This window comes from Heterodontus francisci, chromosome 11, assembly GCF_036365525.1.
Source record: "Heterodontus francisci isolate sHetFra1 chromosome 11, sHetFra1.hap1, whole genome shotgun sequence".
NCBI lineage: Eukaryota > Metazoa > Chordata > Chondrichthyes > Heterodontiformes > Heterodontidae > Heterodontus > Heterodontus francisci.
In genome coordinates, this window is record NC_090381.1 from 114,155,291 (window position 1) to 114,178,162 (window position 22,872).

The 22,872-nt window shown below is 45.8% G+C and overlaps 1 protein-coding gene across 10 annotated transcripts in view; it reads left to right on the plus strand.

Annotated features, from left to right (window-relative positions):
• Positions 1-22,872, plus strand: part of LOC137375477 (phospholipase D1-like) — a 235,373-nt gene that overhangs the window by 128,909 nt on the left and 83,592 nt on the right. For all 10 annotated transcript variants that reach the window (XM_068042786.1, XM_068042781.1, XM_068042780.1 and 7 more), the window contains 8 exons: positions 223-356; positions 1,452-1,609; positions 3,417-3,525; positions 4,341-4,406; positions 6,770-6,828; positions 14,331-14,423; positions 15,303-15,455; positions 21,434-21,583. In XM_068042786.1, coding sequence (XP_067898887.1) covers positions 223-356; positions 1,452-1,609; positions 3,417-3,525; positions 4,341-4,406; positions 6,770-6,828; positions 14,331-14,423; positions 15,303-15,455; positions 21,434-21,583 — 922 coding nt within the window. The remainder of the gene's footprint in view (positions 1-222; positions 357-1,451; positions 1,610-3,416; positions 3,526-4,340; positions 4,407-6,769; positions 6,829-14,330; positions 14,424-15,302; positions 15,456-21,433; positions 21,584-22,872) is intronic.

The window sequence follows — 22,872 nt, forward strand, 5'->3', positions numbered from 1 at the left end:
GCTACCTCTTTCAACACTCTGGGATGTAGAATATCAGGTCCTAGGGACTTAGCAACCTTCAGCTCCATTAATTTCTCCAATACAACCTTCTTACGAATACTAATTTCCTTCAATTCCTCATTCTCCCTAATCCCTTGAATCTCTAATTCTGGGAGATTTCTTGTATCTTCCTCAGTGAAGACAGACACAAAGTCATCTATATTTCTATGTTTTATGTTTCAGCTGGTTCTCAGATCCCATTCTCAGCCATCTACAAGACAAAGGCCTTCAAGGAACCTGAGATCCAGGTATACATCCACGGGGAACCTATCAAAGCCCATGTGCTGGAGGTGGAAAGATTCACTTCCACATCAAAGGTGAGGGTGTTGCATGAAGATCCATACCGCAGCTTTGCTTCTGTTTCTTCTAACACGTACACACATTTTATTTTATATTCATTCATGTGTTGTGGGCATCACTGGCACGGCCAACGCTTATTGACCATCCCTAATTGCCCTTGAGAAGGTGGTGGTGAGCTGCCTTCTTAAACTGCTGCAGTCCTTGGGGTGTAGATACACCCACAGTGCTGTTAGAAAGGCAGTTCCAGGATTTTGACCCAGCAACAGTGAAGGAACGGTGATATAGTTCCAAGTCAGGATGGTGTGTGGCTTGGAGGGGAACTTGCAGGTGGTGGTGTTCCCATGCATTTGCTGCCCTTATCCTTCTAGGATGCACGTTTGGAAGGTGCTGTTGAAGGAGGCGTGGTGCATTGCTGCAGTGCATCTTGTAGATGGTGCACACTGCTACCACTGTGCATTAGTTGTGAAGGGAGTGTATGTTTAAGGTGGTAGATGGGGTGATGATTCTGTCCTGGATGGTGTCGAGCTTCCTGAGTGTTGTTAGAGCTGCACCCATCCAGGCAAGTGGAGAGTATTCCATCACACTCCTGACTTGTGCCTTGTAGATGGTGGACAGGCTACAGGATGGAACAACCTGACCTACAGCTGTCTCCATGGTAATGTTGCCAACCCTCCAGGTTTGTTCTGGAGTCTCTGGGAATGAAAGGCCAATATTCCTGGACACAGTTGCAAGCAAAAACCTGGGGTGAAAGTACTTCAGTAAGGTATTCAAATATTTTTGTTTATTAGTTCTAACAATATTGCATGTAGGCAAAGGCTGTTTTGACTGATTGTACAATTGAGCGATGAAGAATCTTTTCACTTTCCCATTGGCCATGGGAAAATGGATCTCCATGAGGATGGACTTATCAGACTGACACTGAGGGAGTGCTGCAGTGTCTGAGGTGCTGACTTTTGGATGAAACGTTAAAGCAAGGCCACGCCTGCCATCTCACTCTGCACTTGAACACAGTGTGAAGATTGCTTGCACCTCTTTGTTATTCCTGTTCCCTGTGTATTTCAGAACTGCTGCTATTACACACGATATAACTTTTGTTTTATTTTCCTATCCAGTTGCATTCCCAGGCCGCAAGTCCCAACGTCTACACCATCGAACTGAAACATGGGGAGTTCATCTGGAAGGTTAAGAGGAAATACAAACACTTCCAGGATCTTCACAGAGAACTTCTCCGATATAAAGCACTCCTCCGCCTGCCAATCCCAACACGCAGGTAATCGTGAACCTGGAGCGCACCAACGGGAGTCTTCGTGGATTGTTCACAAGGGACTGGGACATTGTGGGTCACACTTCCAATACCTATCCCTTTCTCCCTTCTTTCCTCATTTCCTCCTTCCTTTCTTTCATCTTTTTCCGAGGAAAGGGGGTTTGAGGATGAGTGTAGACCCAGCAAACACCTGCCTCTACCTCCCTCCATCCCAGTACCACCATGTAGACCAGGAGAGGGGCTGAGGCACCACAGATGGGTCCCCACACCACAGGAGACCCGAGTACTGAGGGTACTCCCCCAGAGTCCTGAAAGTGTCACAACCATTGGGAGTGTTGGGGGGCAGGAGAAAATTAACAAAAGGGGGAGTAGATTTCCCACTTAAACGCCAAATGTAAAACTGGCCTTGTGAATTGGTCACCCATTCTGGAAACCCGCACAGTGACTGTTTAATGCAGTAAAAAGTGAAGAAACCTTCTAAATCATCGTAACAGTAAGAGGCGATTCAGCCCTTCGAGCCTGCATTTATTTCCATGAACTGCATGGTTAACAACAGCGTTTGAATTTATTTGAGATAATTGAAGGGAGGTTTATTTTCATCTTCCTTTGCATGCCTAAAACTCTTGGATGATCTTCACAAACATCTCTTGCCTGAGTTTTTCAATTCATTCTTTTGTTCTCCACCCATTGCCACTTATTCTATCCCGTCCCACTCCGCCCTCTGCCGTGCCTTCAGCTGCCAAGGTCCGAAGCTCTGGAATTCCCTCCTCCTCTCTCTCCTCCTTTAAGACGATCCTCAAAACCTACCTCTTTGACCAAGCTTTTCATCATCTGTCCTAATATCTCCTTATGCGGCTCGGGGGTCAAATTTCTATTGGTAATGCTCCTGTGAAGCACCTTGGGACATTGTTCTATGTAAAAGCCATTATATAAATGCAAGTTGTTGTTGTAGTCATTGCACCCATGGGATCCAACAGCCCCAGGTATGGAAGGGAAAATCCTAGGAACAGGAGGAGGCCATTCAGCCCCTCCAGGCTGTTCCACCATTCACAAAGACCATGGCTGATCTGTGTCTTACCTGCATTCAACCACCTTGGCCCCATATCCCTTAATACCCTTGTCTAGCAAAAATCTATCGCTCTCAGATCTAAAATTTTTAATTGAGCCCCAGGATCTGCTGCTTTTTGTGGGAGAGAGTTCCACAGCTCTATCACTCTTTGTGTGAAGATGTGTTTTCTAAATTCTCTCCAGAATCAGGAGCTTGTGAATTGTTTCAAATGCAGGGACTGGTTCGAGTTTATGCAGTAGGGAGAGAGGAACACCCACTGAGCACATGGCAGGAGTTTAGCTGGATTACAAGGAAGGACTTGTGTTTATAAACGTGCTTTATGTGGTCTCTCAGAGACACCCTCATGCACCTCACAGACAACTAAAGTGTAATCGCTGTTGTAACTTAGGGAGTTGCGCACTGTAAGAGTCCACGATAGTTTTTCAGACACAATAATTGAGGAGGCTGTGCTGTCCAGGTTGACCGGATTACTCTCTGCTCTTCAACATCCACCTGAGCAGGCAGACAAGACTTTGATGTAATGGAGGTGAACAGAGTACAGATGTGAGGATGGATGAATATGTTTGGGTTTTGTGAGATTCTATCTTCGGGATTATAGAATTTTATGCACTTTCCCTTTAGGAGATTAAATGGGTGGGTAGAGTCTCTGATAGGGGAGAGTGTACATGGGCTGTGGAACTATTGATGGGTTCAAATGTCTTTTTTCCCAATATGCTTTTATTATAATGATATCATGTTTTCCAGTTACACAGTGAGGAGACAGACAGTAAAGCGAGGAGAAGCTCGGACCATGCCCACTCTACCTCGCAGCTCAGAGCACATTATCAGAGAAGAGCAGATCTCTAGCCGACGGGTAAGTGTTGTGTGGCACTGTTGCCTGATCCAGGTACAGTTATGGGCACTGTTAACAGGAAATCTGCTGTCTTCACCTGGCCCATACTCTCCCCTCCCTGTTTCTGCTGAGAATTCTTTGACTGATTTTGCTCACCTGTCCTAATATCTCCTTACGTGGCTCGGTGTCGAAGGTTGTCTGATCATGCTCCTGTGAAGTGGCTTTGGATGTTTCACTACTTTAAATGTGTGATATAAATGCCCACTGTAGGGGTAAAATCCTTTGATCATCTTAAATACCCCTGGATTAGATCAGCCCTTAATCTCCTATATTTGAGAGAATACAAGTAATTTGGCTGCGTAATTTAACCCCGTCGAGGTCTGCTGATTGAGCACAGATTAAAGGTTAAACCTAGTCTTTGTGACTCTGGGTTATATGGGGCATTAACCAAGTGGGACCAAGGATTCTCAACGGTTACAATAACAGGGAGGGGAGAGTATGGGCCAGGTGAAGACAGCAGATTTCCTTCCCTAAAGGATATTAGTGAACCAGTTGGGTTTTAACAACAATCCAACTGCTTCATGCTCACTTTTAACAGCTGATTCTTTACAAATAATCAGATTTCAAATTTTTATACTGCTCTAATGGGACTTGAACTTCTATTCACTGGATTATTAGCCCTGTAACATAACCATGAGGTTACTGTATCCGATGGGCATTGGACTTCTTTGTCTGTTATTGTGTTTATGCGGGAGGCTCTCTGCTGGATGGATGAATGCGGACAATTTGGCCCCTTTTTATTCAGGTTTTCTGAAATCCTTTTCTTGCATTTGCAGAAACAACTAGAAGAGTACTTGACCACGCTACTGAAGATGCCCATGTACAGGAACTACCACACAACAGTAAGCCCTCCACGTATTCCGTCTATTGAGTGAGGCCTCGTCAAATATAAAGGATTCCTCAACACTCTTGTTACAGGAGCATTTTCTCCCCACATGCTGGCCAACAGTCAACCCTCAGCCAAAAACAGCCCTCTCCTAATGTTCGACTGTCACGATTCAGGTTCCTTCAACCATTATTTCACAGAATGGAATTGGGATAAAAAAAGCTTTGTGTTTTAAAGTATAGTGGATTCTCACAAGTTAAAATAAAAGAATCTGAGGCAACAGGAAGCTAAGGTGTTGTTTCCTCATGGACTGTAAATGATAAGCTATTCCACAAGCTGACCCTGGCAATTAATAAACAAGTTGCACACAGGGTTTTGGAAAGTCTTTGATCCCTTTATGTGTCTGTGAAGAGGGAGAGTTATCAGATCGAGACAGGGTCATGGGTAGGGAGGATTTTGAAACTGTGAATGCTATCAGGCTTGTTAAGGAGAAAGCAGTGAGGTCCAAGAGGTTAGGGGTGCTGAAGGTCAGTGCAAAGCAAGTTAGTATAAGTCAAGGAAGACAACCCACTGATGTGGGGAAGTGTAGTGTATTCCTTATTTGATATTATAATGCAAAGACAAGTTGTATTGACGAAATTAAGTAAGTTAGATCATCTGGGTACAGGGTGGGTAAGTGAAGATAAGGCAGCAGAGCAGCCATGATCGTATTGAATGGCAGAGCAGGTGGCGAGGGGCCGAATGGCCTACTCCTGCTCCTATTTCTTATGTTCTTATATCATTTGCTCTGTATGTTCACTCACTGTGAAATAGAAACCTAATGATTTGCAGGAACAGGAGAAGGCCATTCAGTCCCTCGAGTCTGTTTCACCAATCAGTCAGATCGTGATCTGTTTCTTCGCTCCATCGACCGGCCCTGGCTCCATGTTCTATTATACCCTCGTCGAGCAAATTCTATGGATCTCAAATTTTAAGTTATTAATTGAGCCCCAGCATCTATCACTTTTGGTGGGAGAGAGTTCCACACTTCTACCACACTCTGTGTCAAGAAGTGTTTCCTAACTTCACTCCTGAATAGCCTGGTTCTGATTTTAAGGTTATGTTCTACACCTGCACCCCCCCACACCCCCACGCCCACCCCACCCCCCTTGTCCTGGTCTTTTCAAGCCTTGTCTTACCAAGTGCCTGCTCAGTCGGTGATTTGAGAGATTGATCAAACGTAATCATGGTGAAAAGCAAAAATATTCACACTGTTCCCAAGGGGATTTGACTGTCGCAGCCTGGGTTACAATATCCTACAGATAGATATAGGACAGTGTGAGACAACACCCAGAAAACGAAGCTACTCAAACTACTTACTGACGTGACAGCTGTCGCTGAAGCTGAGGGGATATTTAGGGCAGAAAATAACTCACAATGCAGCCACATCATGATGAGATGTTGAAAGACATGGACACTGACATCCAAATGTCCAGATTTGCTGTCAGACTGCTTATGGACTCTGCTCCTGTGTTGCTTCCCTGAGTGCCAGCGGTGGCTCAGGGGGGAAGCACACTCACAGAAGGTTGTGGGTTCAAGTTCCACTCCAGGAACTTAAGCACATGGTGGAGATAGTGGCCTAGTAGTAACGTCAGTGATCTAATGGCCCAGACCAATGTCCTGGAGATGTGGGATCAAATCCCACCATGACAGTTGGTGGAGTTTAAATTCAATTAATTGATATAACAATCCAGAATTTTTTGAAAAAGCTAGTCTCAGTAATGGTGCCATAAAACTATCATTGACTGTTGTTAAAAACTCATCTGGTTCACTGATGTCATTCAGGGAAGGAAATCTGCTGTCCTTACCTGGTCTGGCCGACATGTGACTCCAGACCCACAGCAATGTGGTTGATTCTTAAATGCCTTTTGAAATGGCCTAGCAAGCCACTCAGTAGTCAAGGGCAACAAGGGATGGGCAACAAATGGTGGCCTTGCCAGTGATGCCCACATCCCATGGAAGAATAAAAGAAAACATGATCCAGGCTGATACTCCAGTGCAGTACTGAGGGGATGCTGCACAGTTGGAGGTGCTGCCTTTTGGATGTGATCGAGGGAGTCTGTGTGTGTTCTCTCAGGCAGATGTAAAAGATCCCATGGCACTATTTCAAAGAAGAGCAGTGGAGTTAACCGCTGTGTCCATGGCCAATATTTATCCCTCAGCCAAGATGATCTGATCATGATCTCTTGGCTGTTTCTGGGAGCTTGCTGCGTGCAAATTGACAGCTGGGTTTCCTGCATTACAACAGTGACTGCATTTCATTGGCTGTAAAGCACTTTGGGAGACCCTGCGGTTGTGAAAGTCTCTAAAGAAATGCAAGCAACCTTTTTGTTTCTACAGATGGAATTTATTGGCGTCAGTCAGCTCTCATTCATTCATCATCTCGGACCAAAAGGCCTGTAAGTGAGAATCAGTCTCTCCTTCATTTAACTTCTTCATGTATTGTTTGTGTATCACAGTATCATAGAACCTTAGAGAACAGAGGAAGGACATTGTGCATGTGAGAGCTACTCGAAAGATGAGTCCCACTCCCCTTGCTCTCCCTCATAGCCTTTCTGCTAAGGTTCAATATTCATTCCTTATTCTGGCATCCAGATAGATTGGCCAGCCGACCTCACAGCCACTGGAGGTGGTGGGTGGGGGGAAGGTGGGAGGGCGGGCAGGGCCTGGTCCAGGTGCTGAGTTTGGTGATCCTAACCAAGGTGTCAATAGGATTCAGTATCTCCAGGTTCGGCATTGGAAAATCAGTCAAGATTCCTGCAGCTGATCACTGCCGAGGAAGAGGAAAATATGGGAAATTCCTCTTCCAATACAGATGCTGAGAAAAAGTAAAGGTAAAGTGGTTATAATCCGGAGGGATAAGTAGTGGTTATATCACTGGACCAGTAATCCAGAGGGATACGGGAGTGCAGTGGTTATATTACTGGACCAGTAATCCAGAGGGATACGGGAGTGTAGTGGTTACATTACTCGACCAGTAATCCAGAGGGATACGGGAGTGCAGTGGTTATATTTCTGGACCAGTAATCCAGAGGGATACAGGAGTGTAGAGGTTATATTATTGGACTAGTAATCCAGAGGGATACGGGAGTGTAGTGGTTATATTACTGGACTAGCACTCCAGAGGGATACGGGAGTGCAGTGGTTATATTACTGGACTAGTAATCCAGAGGGATACGGAAGTGCAGTGGTTATATTACTGGACTAGTAATCTGGAGGGATACGGGAGTGTAGTGGTTATATTACTGGACTAGTAATCCAGAGGGAAACGGGAGTGCAGTGGTTATATTACTGGACTAGTAATCCAGAGGGATACGGGAGTGTAGTGGTTATATCACTGGACTAGAAATCCAGAGGGATACGGGAGTGTAGTGGTTATATTACTGGACTAGAAATCCAGAGGGATACGGGAGTGTAGTGGTTATATTACTGGACTAGCAATCCAGAGGGATACAGGAGTGTAGAGGTAATATTACTGGAATAGTAATCCAGAGGGACACGGGAGTGCAGTGGTTATATTACTGGAACAGTAATCCAGAGGGATAATGGAGTGTAGAGGTTATATTACTGGACTACCGATCCAGAGGGATAACGGAATGTAGTGGTTATATTACTGGACTGGTAATCCAGAGGGATACGGGAGTGTAGTGGTTATATTACTGGACTAGTAATCCGGAGGGATACGGGAGTGTAGTGGTTATATTACTGGACTAGCAATCCAGAGGGATACGGGAGTGTAGTGGTTATATTACTGGACTAGTATTCCGGAGGGATACGGGAATGTAGTGGTTATATTACTGGACTAGTAATCCAGAGGGAAACGGGAGTGCAGTGGTTATATTACTGGACTAGTAATCCAGAGGGATACGGGAGTGTAGTGGTTATATCACTGGACTAGAAATCCAGAGGGATACGGGAGTGTAGTGGTTATATTACTGGACTAGTAATCCAGAGGGAAACGGGAGTGCAGTGGTTATATTACTGGACTAGTAATCCAGAGGGATACGGGAGTGTAGTGGTTATATCACTGGACTAGAAATCCAGAGGGATACGGGAGTGTAGTGGTTATATTATTGGACTAGAAATCCAGAGGGATACGGGAGTGTAGTGGTTATATTACTGGACTACTGATCCAGAGGGATAACGGAATGTAGTGGTTATATTACTGGACTGGTAATCCAGAGGGATACGGGAGTGTAGTGGTTATATTACTGGACTAGTAATCCGGAGGGATACGGGAGTGTAGTGGTTATATTACTGGACTAGCAATCCAGAGGGATACGGGAGTGTAGTGGTTATATTACTGGACTAGTATTCCGGAGGGATACGGGAATGTAGTGGTTATATTACTGGACTAGTAATCCGGAGGGATACGGGAATGTAGTGGTTATATTACTGGACTAGTATTCCGGAGGGATACGGGAGTGTAGAGGTTATATTACTGGACTAGCAATCCAGAGGGATACGGGAGTGTAGTGGTTATATTACTGGACTAGCAATCCAGAGGGATACGGGAGTGTAGAGGTTATATTACTGGACTGGCAATCCAGAGGGATACGGGAGTGTAGTGGTTATATTACTGGACTGGCAATCCAGAGGGATACGGGAGTGTAGTGGTTATATTACTGGACAAGCAATCCAGAGGGATACGGGAGTGCAGTGGTTACATTACTGGACTAGCAATCCAGAGGGATACGGGAGTGTAGTGGTTATATTACTGGACTAGTAATCCGGAGGGATACGGGAGTGTAGTGGTTATATTACTGGACTAGTAATCCGGAGGGATACGGGAGTGTAGTGGTTATATTACTGGACTAGTAATCCAGAGGGATACGGGAGTGTAGTGGTTATATTACTGGACTAGTAATCCAGAGGGATACGGGAGTGTAGTGGTTATATTACTGGACTAGCAATCCAGAGGGATACGGGAGTGTCGTGGTTATATTACTGGACTAGTAATCCAGAGGGATACGGGAGTGCAGTGGTTATATTACTGGACCAGCAATCCAGAGGGATACGGGAGTGTAGTGGTTATATTACTGGACTAGTAATCCAGAGGGATACGGGAGTGCAGTGGTTATATTACTGGACTAGTAATTCAGAGGGGGAGGGGAGTGTAGTGGTTATATTACTGGACTAGTAATTCAGAGGGGGAGGGGAGTGTAGCGGTTTTATTACTGGACTAGTAATCCAGAGGGATACGGGAGTGTAGTGGTTATATTACTGGACTAGTAATCCAGAGTGATACGGGAGTGTAGTGGTTATATTCCTGGACTAGCAATCCAGAGGGATACGGGAGTATAGCGGTAATATTACTGGATTAGTAATCCAGAGGGATACGGGAGTGTAGCGGTTATATTACTGGACTCGCAATCCAGAGGGATACGGGAGTGTAGTGGTGATATTACTGGACTAGCAATCCAGAGGGATACGGGAGTGTAGTGGTTATATTACTGGACTCGCAATCCAGAGGGATACGGGAGTGTAGTAGTTATGTTACTGGATTAGTAATCCAGAGGGATACGGGAGTGTAGTGGTTATATTACTGGAATAGTAATCCAGAGGGATACGGGAGTGTAGTGGTTATATTACTGGACTAGCAATCCGGAGAGTAACGGGAGTGTAGTGGTTATATTACTGGACTAGTAATCCAGAGGGATACGGGAGTGTAGAGGTTATATTACTGGACTAGTAATCCAGAGGGATACGGGAGTGTAGAGGTTATATTACTGGACTAGTAATCCAGAGGGATACGGGAGTGTAGTGGTTATATTACTGGACTAGCAATCCGGAGAGTAACGGGAGTGTAGTGGTTATATTACTGGACTAGTAATCCGGAGGGATACGGGAGTGTAGTGGTTATATTACTGGACTAGTTATCCAGAGGGATACGGGAGTGTAGAGGTTATATTACTAGACTAGTAATCCAGAGGGATACGGGAGTGTTGTGGTTATATTCCTGGACTAGTAATCCAGAGGGATACAGGAGTGTAGTGGTTATATTACTGGACCAGCAATCCAGAGGGATACGGGAGTGTAGTGGTTATATTACTGGACTAGCAATCCAGAGGGATACGGGAGTGTAGCGGTTATATTACTGGACTAGTAATCCGGAGGGATACGGGAGTGTAGCGGTTATATTACCAGACTAGTAATCCAGAGGGATACGGGAGTGCAGTAGTTATATTACTGGACTAGCAATCCAGAGGGATACGGGAGTGTAGCGGTTATATTACTGGACTAGTAATCCGGAGGGATACGGGAGTGTAGTGGTTATATTACTGGATCAGCAATCCAGAGGGATACGGGAGTCTAGTGGTTATAGTACTGGACTAGTAATCCAGAGGGATACGGGAGTGTAGTGGTTATATTACTGGACTAGTAATCCATGAGGGATACGGGAGTGTAGTGGTTATATTACTGGACTAGCAATCCAGAGGGATACGGGAGTGTAGCGGTTATATTACTGGATTTGTAATCCAGAGGGATACGGGAGTGTAGCGGTTATATTACTGGACTCGCAATCCAGAGGGATACGGGAGTGTAGTGGTTATATTACTGGACTAGTAATCCAGAGGGGGAGGGGAGTGTAGAGGTTATATTACTGGACTAGTAATCCAGAGGGATTGCGGGAGTGTAGTGGTTATATTACTGGACTAGTAATCCGGAGGGATACGGGAGTGTAGTGGTTATATTACTGGACTAGTAATCCAGAGGGATATCGGAGTGTAGAGGTTATATTACTGGACTAGTAATCCAGAGGGATACGGGAGTGTAGAGGTTATATTACTGGACTAGTAATCCAGAGGGATACGGGAGTGTAGTGGTTATATTACTGGACTTGTAATCCAGAGGGATATGGGAGTGTAGAGGTTATATTACTGGACTAGTAATCGGGAGGGATACGGGAGTGTAGTGGTTATATTACTGGACTAGCAATCCAGAGGGATATGGGAGTGTAGAGGTTATATTACTGGACTAGTAATCCAGAGGGATACGGGAGTGTAGTGGTTATATTACTGGACTAGTAATCCAGAGGGGGAGGGGAGTGTAGAGGTTATATTACTGGACTAGTAATCCAGAGGGATTGCGGGAGTGTAGTGGTTATATTACTGGACTAGCAATCCAGAGGGATACGGGAGTGTAGTGGTTATATTACTGGACTAGTAATCCAGAGGGATATCGGAGTGTAGAGGTTATATTACTGGACTAGTAATCCAGAGGGATACGGGAGTGTAGAGGTTATATTACTGGACTAGTAATCCAGAGGGATACGGGAGTGTAGTGGTTATATTACTGGACTTCTAATCCAGAGGGATATGGGAGTGTAGAGGTTATATTACTGGACTAGTAATCGGGAGGGATACGGGAGTGTAGTGGTTATATTACTGGACTAGCAATCCAGAGGGATATGGGAGTGTAGAGGTTATATTACTGGACTAGTAATCCAGAGGGATACGGGAGTGTAGTGGTTATATTACTGGACTAGTAATCCGGAGGGATACGGGAGTGTAGTGGTTATATTACTGGACTAGTAATCCAGAGGGATACGGGAGTGTAGTGGTTATATTACTGGACTAGTAATCCGGAGGGATACGGGAGTGTAGTGGTTATATTACTGGACTAGTAATCCGGAGGGATACGGGAGTGTAGAGGTTATATTACTGGACTAGTAATCCAGAGGGATACGGGAGTGTAGAGGTTATATTACTGGACTGGTAATCCAGAGGGATACGGGAGTGTAGAGGTTATATTACTGGACCAGTAATCCGGAGGGATATGGGAGTGTAGTGGTTATATTACTGGACTGGTAATCAAGAGGGATACGGGAGTGTAGAGGTTATATTACTGGACCAGTAATCCGGAGGGATACGGGAGTGTAGTGGTTATATTACTGGACTAGTAATCCGGAGGGATACGGGAGTGTAGTGGTTATATTACTGGACTAGTAATCCAGAGGGATACGGGAGTGTAGAGGTTATATTACTGGACTGGTAATCCAGAGGGATACGGGAGTGTAGAGGTTATATTACTGGACCAGTAATCCGGAGGGATATGGGAGTGTAGTGGTTATATTACTGGACTGGTAATCCAGAGGGATACGGGAGTGTAGTGGTTATATTACTGGACTAGTAATCCGGAGGGATACGGGAGTGTAGTGGTTATATTACTGGACTGGTAATCCGGATGGGATACAGGAGTGTAGTGGTTATATTACTGGACTAGTAATCCAGAGGGATACGGGAGTGTAGTGGTTATATTACTGGACTAGTAATCCGGAGGGATACGGGAGTGTAGTGGTTATATTACTGTAATAGCAATCCGGAGAGTAACGGGAGTGTAGTGGTTATATTACTGGACTAGTAATCCGGAGGGATACGGGAGTGTAGTGGTTATATTACTGTAATAGCAATCCGGAGAGTAACGGGAGTGTAGTTGTTATATTACTGGACTAGTAATCCGGAGGGATACGGGAGTGTAGTGGTTATATTACTGGACTAGTAATCCGGAGAGTAACGGGAGTGTAGAGGTTATATTACTGGACTAGTTATCCAGAGGGATACAGGAGTGTAGAGGTTATATTACTGGACTAGTATTCCGGAGGGATACGGGAGTGTAGTGGTTATATTACTGGACTAGTAATCCAGAGGGATACAGGAGTGTACTGGTTATATTTCTGGACTAGTAGTCCAGAGGGATACGGGAGTGTAGTGGTTATATTACTGGACTAGTAATCCAGAGGGATACAGGAGTGTACTGGTTATATTTCTGGACTAGTAATCCAGAGGGATACGGGAGTGTAGTGGTTATATTACTGGGATAGTAATCCAGAGGGATACGGGAGGGTAGTGGTTATATTATTGGGATAGTAATCCGGAGGGATACGGGAGTGTAGTGGCTATATTACTGGGATAGTAATCCAGAGGGATACGGGAGGGTAGTGGTTATATTATTGGACACGTAATCCAGAGCAATACGGGAATGTCGTGGTTACATTCCTGGACTAGTAATCCAGAGGGATACGGGAGTGTACTGGTTATATTTCTGGGCTAGTAGTCCAGAGGGATACGGGAGTGTAGTGGTAATATTATTGGACTAGTAATCCAGAGGGATACGGGAATGTCGTGGTTACATTCCTGGACTAGTAATCCAGAGGGATATGGTAGTGTCGTGGTTCTATTACTGGAATAGTAATCCAGAGGGATACGGGAATGTCGTGGTTACATTCCTGGACTAGTAATCCAGAGGGATATGGTAGTGTAGTGGTTCTATTACTGGACTAGTAATCCAGAGGGATACGGGAATGTCGTGGTTACATTCCTGGACTAGTAATCCAGAGGGTTCTGGTAGTGTAGTGGTTATATTACTGGACGAGTAATCCTGAGGGATACGGGAATGTCGTCTTTACATTACTGGACTAGTAATCCAGAGGGATACGGGAGTGTAGTGGTTATATTACTGGACTAGTAATCCACAGGGATACGGGAATGTCGTGGTTACATTCCTGGACTAGTAATCCAGAGGGATACGGGAGTGTAGTGGTTCTATTACTGGACTGGTCAAATTTGGAATTGAAAATCTGCTATCTGTAAAACTGACTCTGAAACTGTCCCATTGTCATAAAAACGCACCTTGTTCCCTATTCTCCTTCAGGGAAGGAAACCTGATGTCCTTAACCAGTCTGGGTTTACATGTGACTCTAGCCCTGCACCCGCAGCATCACTGAAGATTAGTCTCCAATTCTGGAGACTCCAGGGCAATCCTGGAGAATTCTTTGTCTTGATGGCAGCCAATGTGCTACCACCAGTTAACCCAAAACCCCCATTGCCAAAGTTGGAATTGACGCCCTTATGTCATGTTGGAGCCAGTGTGATTTATTCAAATTCCTTCTCCTTTGTAGGGAAGGCTTTGTGATGAAACGTTCCGGGGGTCACAGAATTCCAGGACTCAACTGTTGTGGGAGGAGCCAGATCTGTTATCGTTGGTCCAAGAGGTACGTAAGCCAGACATTAGCTAGTCCTGTGTTGGTTCAGTTGATATCCATAGAGAGAAAGGCAGCTTCAACACATCCTCTTGTCTTGATGTTCACCAGTTCACAGCAGGCACTTGCATCTATATAGCAACTTTAGCAGACTGAAACATCCCAAAGTGTTCCACAGAAGCCATTATCAAGCAAAGCTTGGCACCATGCCACATACAGAGATATTTTGAAAGGTGACTAAAACTTTGGTCAGAGAGATGGGTTTTAAGATGGAGAGAGGTGAGAGACGGAGAGGTTTAAGGATGGAGTTCCGGAGCTTAGGGCCCAGAGAGCAGAAGGCACAGCCACCATTGGTGAAATGATGGAAATTGGGATGCTCAAGAAGCCAGAATTAGAGAAATTGATGGGCTTTAAGCCTGCATGAGGTTACAGAGATCGGGAGGGTGCGAGGACAGAGAGGGATTTGTGAACAAGAATGAGAATTTGAAAATCGAAACATTACCTGACAGGGCACAAGGCGTGATGGGTGTGCATGATCTGGTCCATGTTAGGATATGGGCAGCAAAGATTTAGGTGAACTGAAGTCGAAGGAATTTCGAAGATGCGAAGCCGGCTAGGATAGCCTTGGAATAGTCAATTCCTGAGGGAAGAAAAGTATGGATGTAGGTTTTAGCTGCAATAGGGGTAAGGCAGGGAAGAACACGTCACAGATATCACAGCGAGCTCAGTACAATCACTGCAGGTTGGCGTTGCATTCTTCGATGAAGTCCACCTCAATTGTCCCCTTTCAAGGCTGAAGTTCTCAAATTCACCCGTAGGCTGCGTGCTGCCCTGGACGGGGGCTGTAGGATGTGTCTGATCTGAATGCTGTGCCTGTGCTTTTCCCCTCAGATGGTTGGCGGTAAAGGACTCCTTCCTGTTGTACATGAAGCCAGACTCGGGTGCCGTCGCCTTCGTTCTACTTGTGGACAAAGAATTCAGCATCAAATTGGGTGCCAAGGACACCGAGACCAAATACGGCATCAGACTCGAAAACCTGTCCAGGTCCGGGCACAAACTCTCCTTATTTGATAATAATTAGTGCAGCATTACATCAATCAATGGTGTCAGTAGCACTCTCACCTCTGAGTGAGGAAGCTGTGGGTTCAAGTCCAACCCTGCAGACTTGAGCACATAATCTAGGCTGCTGCTTCCAGTGCCATACTGAGGGAGTGCTGCACTGTCAGAGGTGCTGTCTTTTGGATGAGACATTAAACTGAGGTCTTGTTTATCCTCTCAGGTGGACATGAAATTTCCCATGGCCACTATTTGAAGAAGAGTAAGGGAGTTCTCCTGGTCTCCTGGGCCAATATCACAAAATCTGATTACCTGGTTATTATCACATTTCTGTTTGTGGGATCTTGTTCTCACCCTCGCTCTGGGCCTTCAGCCTAACCTTTGGTTCCTCAAATTTAAACTGAGTACATGAATTATGGTACATAAGACTTTGTCCTCACCTGATAATCAGCAGGCAGCGTTGAATAGTGAACAGGAGTCCTGGCTGATTTTTCTCAAGGGAAATGAGACTGAGTCGAGATACGAACATCATGAAAATTGGCAGGCAGGAAAAGACTGCCCATAAGTCATGATGCCTGCAACTTGTGACTAAACACTTCTGACCTTAAAACACCTCACTTTGACCAAGCTTCGTTTACCTGCCCGAAAATCTCTTTATGTGACTCTGTGTCAAATTTTGCTGATAATGCTCCTGTGAAGCACTTTGGGATGTTTTACTATGTTAAAAGTGCTATATAAATCCAAGTTGTTGCTCTAAACCTTTATAAAACACTGATTAATCTCCAGCAGAAACTATGTGGCCTGTTCAGGGAACCAAACTTAACACTTTCTGAGTAACTAAGATTCTCCAAACTGGGAACTATTCTTGTAGCTCCTTTCCGCAGCTTTTCCAAACCCACTATACCAGCCACATGAAATGATGGTGAGGTTGAGAGCGGCAGTCTTACATGACACAATTGGGCAAAAATTGGGGGATGAGGCCCCAGCTCTGCCCCATCAGTCTGCGAGGGATTTACAACAAGCATTCCTGAGAGATAACCAGCTGAGAGTTGATGTCTATGACTGCCAGCGTGGCTGATGCTGTTTGGTATCATGAGTTGGTTCCCTAGGCAATTTCCAATTTACAGATGCGCGTGCAAATATTGACATGAGGAAGGACACGAGTGAGGCGGGATTATCTAAATATAAAATTCTGCCAAGATCCAATGTGGCAGATTGAAATGAAAAAAGAAAGGCTTTAATCTCCAATTGGTTACCTGTAAAACCTTGCGTAGGTGGTAAAGTAATAAGGAAATATGTTGAGGAGATTGTCGATTGCATTGTAATGAATTCCAGGAACTGCATATACCACGTGGTTATTTACTTTGTTGTTGCTGGGGAATTATTAAGTGTGGAAAGAAAGCAAATCAAGTCTGGCTCATTGACCCACTGAAGGCAAGTCTTATTAACAGAATTTAATGTAGGTTTCAAAAGAAGGGACTGTACAGTCAGCTGATTGAAACCAAAACAATTGTAGGAACACTGTGATTAACTTCCGCAGATCCAGGCTGCTTTAACTCAGTGGGTAACACTCCCGCTCCTCCCCACCCTCTGTGACGGAAGGTTGTGGGTCCAAAGTCCAAGCTCACCTTCTCAATGCAGTACTAAGGGAGTGCTACACTGTCAGAGGGTCAGTACTGAGACAGTGTTACACTGTCAGAGGGTCAGTACTGAGACAGTATTACACTGTCAGAGGGTCAGTACTGAGACAGTGTTACACTGTCGGAGGGTCAGTACTGAGACAGTGCTACACTGTCAGAGGGTCAGTACTGAGACAGTGTTACACTGTCGGAGGGTCAGTACTGAGACAGTGCTACACTGTCGGAGGGTCAGTACTGAGACAGTGCTACACTGTCGGAGGGTCAATACTGACAGAGTGCTACACTGTCAGAGGGTCAGTACTGAGGGAATGCTACACTGTCAGAGGGTCAGTACTGAGACAGTGCTACACGGTCGGAGGGTCAGTACTGAGAGAGTGCTACATTGTCAGAGGGTCAGTACTGAGACAGTGCTACACTGTCGGAGGGTCAGTATTGAGGGAATGCGACACTGTCAGAGGGTCAGTACTGAGGGAGTGCTACGCTGTCGGAGGGTCAGTACTGAGAGAGTGCTACACTGTCGGAGGGTCTGTACTGAGGGAGTGCTATGCTGTCGGAGGGTCAGTACTGAGGGAGTGCTGCACTGTCGAAGGGTCAGTACTGAAGGGATACTACACTGCCGAAGGGTCAGTACTGAAGGAGTGCTACACTGTCGGAGGGTCAGTACTGAGGGAGTGCTACCCTGTTGGAGGGGCTGTACTGAGGGAGTGCTGCACTGTTGGAGGGGCAGTACTGAAGGAATACTATACTGTCGAAGGGTCAGTACTGAAGGAATGCTACACTGCCGGAGGATCAGTACTGAGGGAATGCTACACTGTCGGAGGGTCAGTGCTGAGGGAGTGCTCCGCTGTTGGAGGGTCAGTACTGAGGGAGTGCTACCCTGTTGGAGGGGCTGTACTGAGGGATTGCTACACTGTCGGAGGGTCAGTACTGAGGGAGTGCTACGCTGCCGGAGGGTCAGTACTGAGTGAGTGCTGCACTGTTAGAGGGTCAGTACTGAGGGAGTGCTCCGCTGTTGGAGGGTCAGTACTGAGGGAGTGCTGCAATGTTAGAGGGGCAGTACTGAGGGAGTGCTGCACTGTTGGAGGGGCAGTACTGAGGGGGTGCTGCACTGTTGGATCATGGAATCATTTATGGCACACAAGGTGTCCATGCTGGCTCTCCACAGAGCTATGTGTCAGTCCCACTATCCTGCTCGATCCCTGCAAGTCTATTTTCCTCAAGTGGCCATCCAACTTCCTTTTGAAGTCACTGATTGTCTCTGCTTCCACCACCCTTGTGGGCAGTGAGTTCCAGGTCATTACCACCAGCTGCATAAAAATGTTCTTCCTCATAGTCCCCCTGCATCTTTTGCCCAAAATCCTCAATCTGTGTCCCCTACCATTTGTGAATGGGAACAGTATTATCTTGTCTAATTTACCTAAGCCTGTCATAATCTTGTACATTTCTATAAAATTTCTCCCCCCACACCCCCCACACCAGTCTCCTTTGTTCTAAGTTGAACAGCTCCAGTTTTCCCAACCTAACCTTGTAACTGAAATCCCCCATCCCTGGAAACATTCTGCTAAATCTCCTCTTCGCCTTCTCAAGGATCCTTCGTAAAGTGTGGTGACCCAGAACTGGATGCAATGCTCTAGTTGGGGCGTAACCAGAGCTTTATAAAGGTTCAGCATAATTACTCAATGCCTCTATTTATGAAGCCCAAGATCCCATATGCTTTACTAACTACTCTCTCAATATATCCTGCCACCATCAAAGATCAATGCATGTGCACCCCCAGGTCCTGCTGCTCCTGCACACTCTTTGGATCTGTGCCATTAAGTATATATTCCCTCTCCCTGTTCCTTATTAATTCCATCTGCCATCTCTCTGCCCATTCTGTTAACCTATCTATGTCCTGTTGCAGGTAATTCCTATCAGCCTCACTGTTTGACACACCTCCAAGTTTAGCATCATCTGCAAACTTTGAGATTCTACTCTGTATTTCAAGATCCAAGTCATTTATATATCGCAAATAAAAACAGTGGTCCCAGCACTGACCCCTTGGGGAACACCACTGTCTACCATCATCTAGTCTGTCTGTCTTCTGTTTTCTGTCTTTAAGCCAATTTTTCATCCAATTGCACACCGACCCTTCTATTCCTTGAGCCTCAATTTTGTTAACCAGCCTTTTATGCAGTACATTATCAAAAGCTTTCCTAAAATCCATATAAACAACATCCACCACATTCCCTTCGTCAACCTCTTGGTTACTTCATTAAAAAATTCAATTAGATTAATCAAGCATGATCTACCTTTTATAAATCCATGCTGATTATCTTTAATTAACTCAAACTTCTCCAAGTGCCTGTTGGTTTTTTCCAATTATTGTTTCTAAAACCTTACCCACCCTGATGCTAAACTAACTGGCCTGTAGTTGCTCAGAATGCCCTTACACCCTTTTGTGAATAAGAGTGTCATATTTGCCACTCTCCAATCCTCTGGCATCTCTCCGGTATCCAGGGAAGATTGGAAGATTATGGAAAGCCCTTCCGCTATCTCCATCCCCACTTTCTTTAGCAACCTGGGAGGCAAGCCACTCCAGACCAGGTGACTTATCTACCCTAAGCATAGCCAGCCTTTTTAGTACCTTCCCCTCTCAATTTTTAGCCTATCCATTGCCTCGACTCTCTCCGCTTCTACTGATATTTTGTCAGATTCCTCTTCCTTAGTAAACACCGATACAGAGTATGCATTCAGTATATTAGCCTTGCCCCAAGAATCTGACGCTCTCCCTCCTGCATCATGCTTCCTCCCTATTTTCCTATTTCTACTTTCACTAGCATGTGGCACTGGGAGTAATCCAGAAATTACTGCCTTCGAGGGTCTGGTCTTCAAATTCCTCTCTAGTTCTTGAAAATCTGACTGTCGGACCTCAATACCTGCCCTTGCTATGTCGTTGGTATTGATGTGTACCACAACTCACTCCCTTCCCCCTGAAGGATATTCTGCACCCTCTTCACGATGTCCTTTACCCTGGCACCAGGGAGGCAACATACTCTGCGGGACTCTGAGAACAGTCACAGAAATGCCTGTCTGTCCCCCTAACTGTGGTATCACCTATAACAACTGCATTTCTACACTTTGCTGCTCCCTCCTGTACAGTCCCTTGGCCATTGGTGCCATGGTCTGGACTGCATTTCTTCAAGGTGTGATCACTCTCAGCAGTCTCCAAAGCTGAGTACCGGTTTGTGAGTAGCACACATCCCAAAGCCTCCTGCACTACCTTCTTCTTCCTAGTCTTCTGGATGGCCACCCACCTACTATCCTGAACTCCTACTGCCTGTGGGATGACCACCTCCTGGGATGTATGATCCAGGGAACTGTCCTGCTCCCTGATGTTCTGCAGTGACTCCGACTGCCCCTCAAGCTCAGAAATCCTGAACCCAGTCTGAAGCAACTGGCGATACTTCCTATACACATGGTTGCCCAAGACATGTGGAGTGTCCTGAAGTTCCCACATGGCACAGGAATTGCAAACAACAGGTCGCAGCTGCCCATCCATGATCCTAAAATACCCTCTATTTCCTTTTTAAATGATCTATTTAGTACCCTATTTAAACTATCAATTTTAATCAATACTTCTAGTCCCACTCCGTGCTTAAACTCTTATAACAACACTTACTGTTACACTACCCAATTGAATATTTTTAATTTCTCAGCACCAAATTTGAACCAATACCCTCTCTGCTAGTTTTACTTTCTTGTTCTATATGGTAAATCCACCTTAGTTTTTAGTTTTTATGCCAATGAATCAGTCAATTCTTATTTTATGTTTGATTCATTTAGGTTAAATTAAAAGCTTACCAGTATATTCACCCCAGCCGGATTTCTGTTTCCCCATGCTGTCTGTTGAATGCAACGCCAGTGCTAAGGGACTGCTACATTGTCAGAGGGGCAGTACTGAGGGAGCGCCGCACTGTTGGAGGGTCAGTACTGAGGGAGCACTGCACTGTCCGATGCTCAATACTGAGGGACCGCTGCACTGTCAGAGGGGCAGTACTGAGGGAGCGCCGCACTGTTGGAGGGGCAGTACTGAGGGAGCACTGCACTGTCCGATGCTCAATACTGAGGGACCGCTGCACTGTCAGAGGGGCAGTACTGAGGCAGCGCCGCACTGTTGGAGGGGCAGTACTGAGGGAGCACTGCACCATTGAAGGGGCAGTGACGAGGGACCACTGCACTGTGGGAGGGAAGGAGTGCTGCACTGTCAGAGGGGCAGTACTGTCAGAGGGGCAGTACTGACCGATACCGAAATATAAACTGATTGATGTTTCTGTCCCAATCCAGGACTTTGATCATCAAATGCAACAGTTACCGCCATGCTCGCTGGTGGGGTCAAGAGATAGAAGAATTCATTCACAAACACGCCAAAGTCTTCCTCGAGGACCAACGTTTCAAATCCTTCGCACCCGTACAAGAAAACACATTGTGCAAATGGTAACTAATCAGAATATAACAAAGGGAAAACTAATGAAATGGCCACACCACCTGCTAAATATCTTGATTCATAGCTGTGCCTGTTTCTGCATTAGTGCAAGAATTTTTTTCTTCTTTGGCCTCCTTATCTCGAGAGACAATGGGTAAGCGCCTGGAGGTGGTCAGTGGTGTGTGAAGCAGCGCCTGGAGTGGCTATAAAGGCCAATTCTGGAGTGACTGGCTCTTCCACAGGTGCTGCAGAAAAATTTGTTTGTCGGGTCTGTTACACACTTGGCTCTCCCCTTGCGCTTTTGTCTTTTTTCCTGCCAATTGCTAAGTCTCTTCGACTCGCCACACTTTAGCCCGCCTTTATGGCTGCCTGCCAGCTCTGGCGAACACTGGCAACTGACTCCAACGACTTGTGATCAATGTCACAGGACTTCATGTCACGTTTGCAGACGTCTTTAAAGCGGAGACATGGACGGCCGGTGGGTCTGATACCAGCGGCAAGCTCGCTGTACAATATGTCTTTGGGGATCCTTCCATCTTCCATGCGGCTCACATGGCCAAGCCATCTCAAGCGCCGCTGACTCAGTAGTGTGTATAAACTGGGGATGTTGGCCACCTTGAAGACTTCTGTGTTGGAGATACGGTCCTGCCACCTGATGCCAAGTATTCTCCGGAGGCAGCGAAGATGGAATGAATTGAGGCGTCGCTCTTGGCTGACATACGTTGTCCAGGCCTCGCTGCCATAGAACAAGGTACTGAGGACACAGGCCTGATACACTCGGACTTTTGTGTTCCGTGTCAGTGCGCCATTTTCCCACACTCTCTTGGCCAGTCTGGACATAGCAGTGGAAGCCTTTCCCATGCGCTTGTTGATTTCTGCATCGAGAGACAGGTTACTGGTGATAGTTGAGCCTAGGTAGGTGAACTCTTGAACCACTTCCAGAGCGTGGTCGCCAATATTGATGGATGGAGCATTTCTGACGTCGTTCCCCATGATGTTCGTTTTCTTGAGGCTGATGGTTAGGCCAAATTCATTGCAGGCAGCCGCAAACCTGTCGATGAGACTCTGTAGACACTCTTCAGTGTGAGATGTTAAAGCAGCATCGTCAGCAAAGAGGAGTTCCCTGATGAGGACTTTCCGTACTTTGGACTTCGCTCTTAGACGGGCAAGGTTGAACAACCTGCCCCCTGATCTTGTGTGGAGGAAAATTCCTTCTTCAGAGGACTTGAACGCATGTGAAAGCAGCAGGGAGAAGAAAATCCCAAAAAGTGTGGGTGCGAGAACACAGCCCTGTTCCACG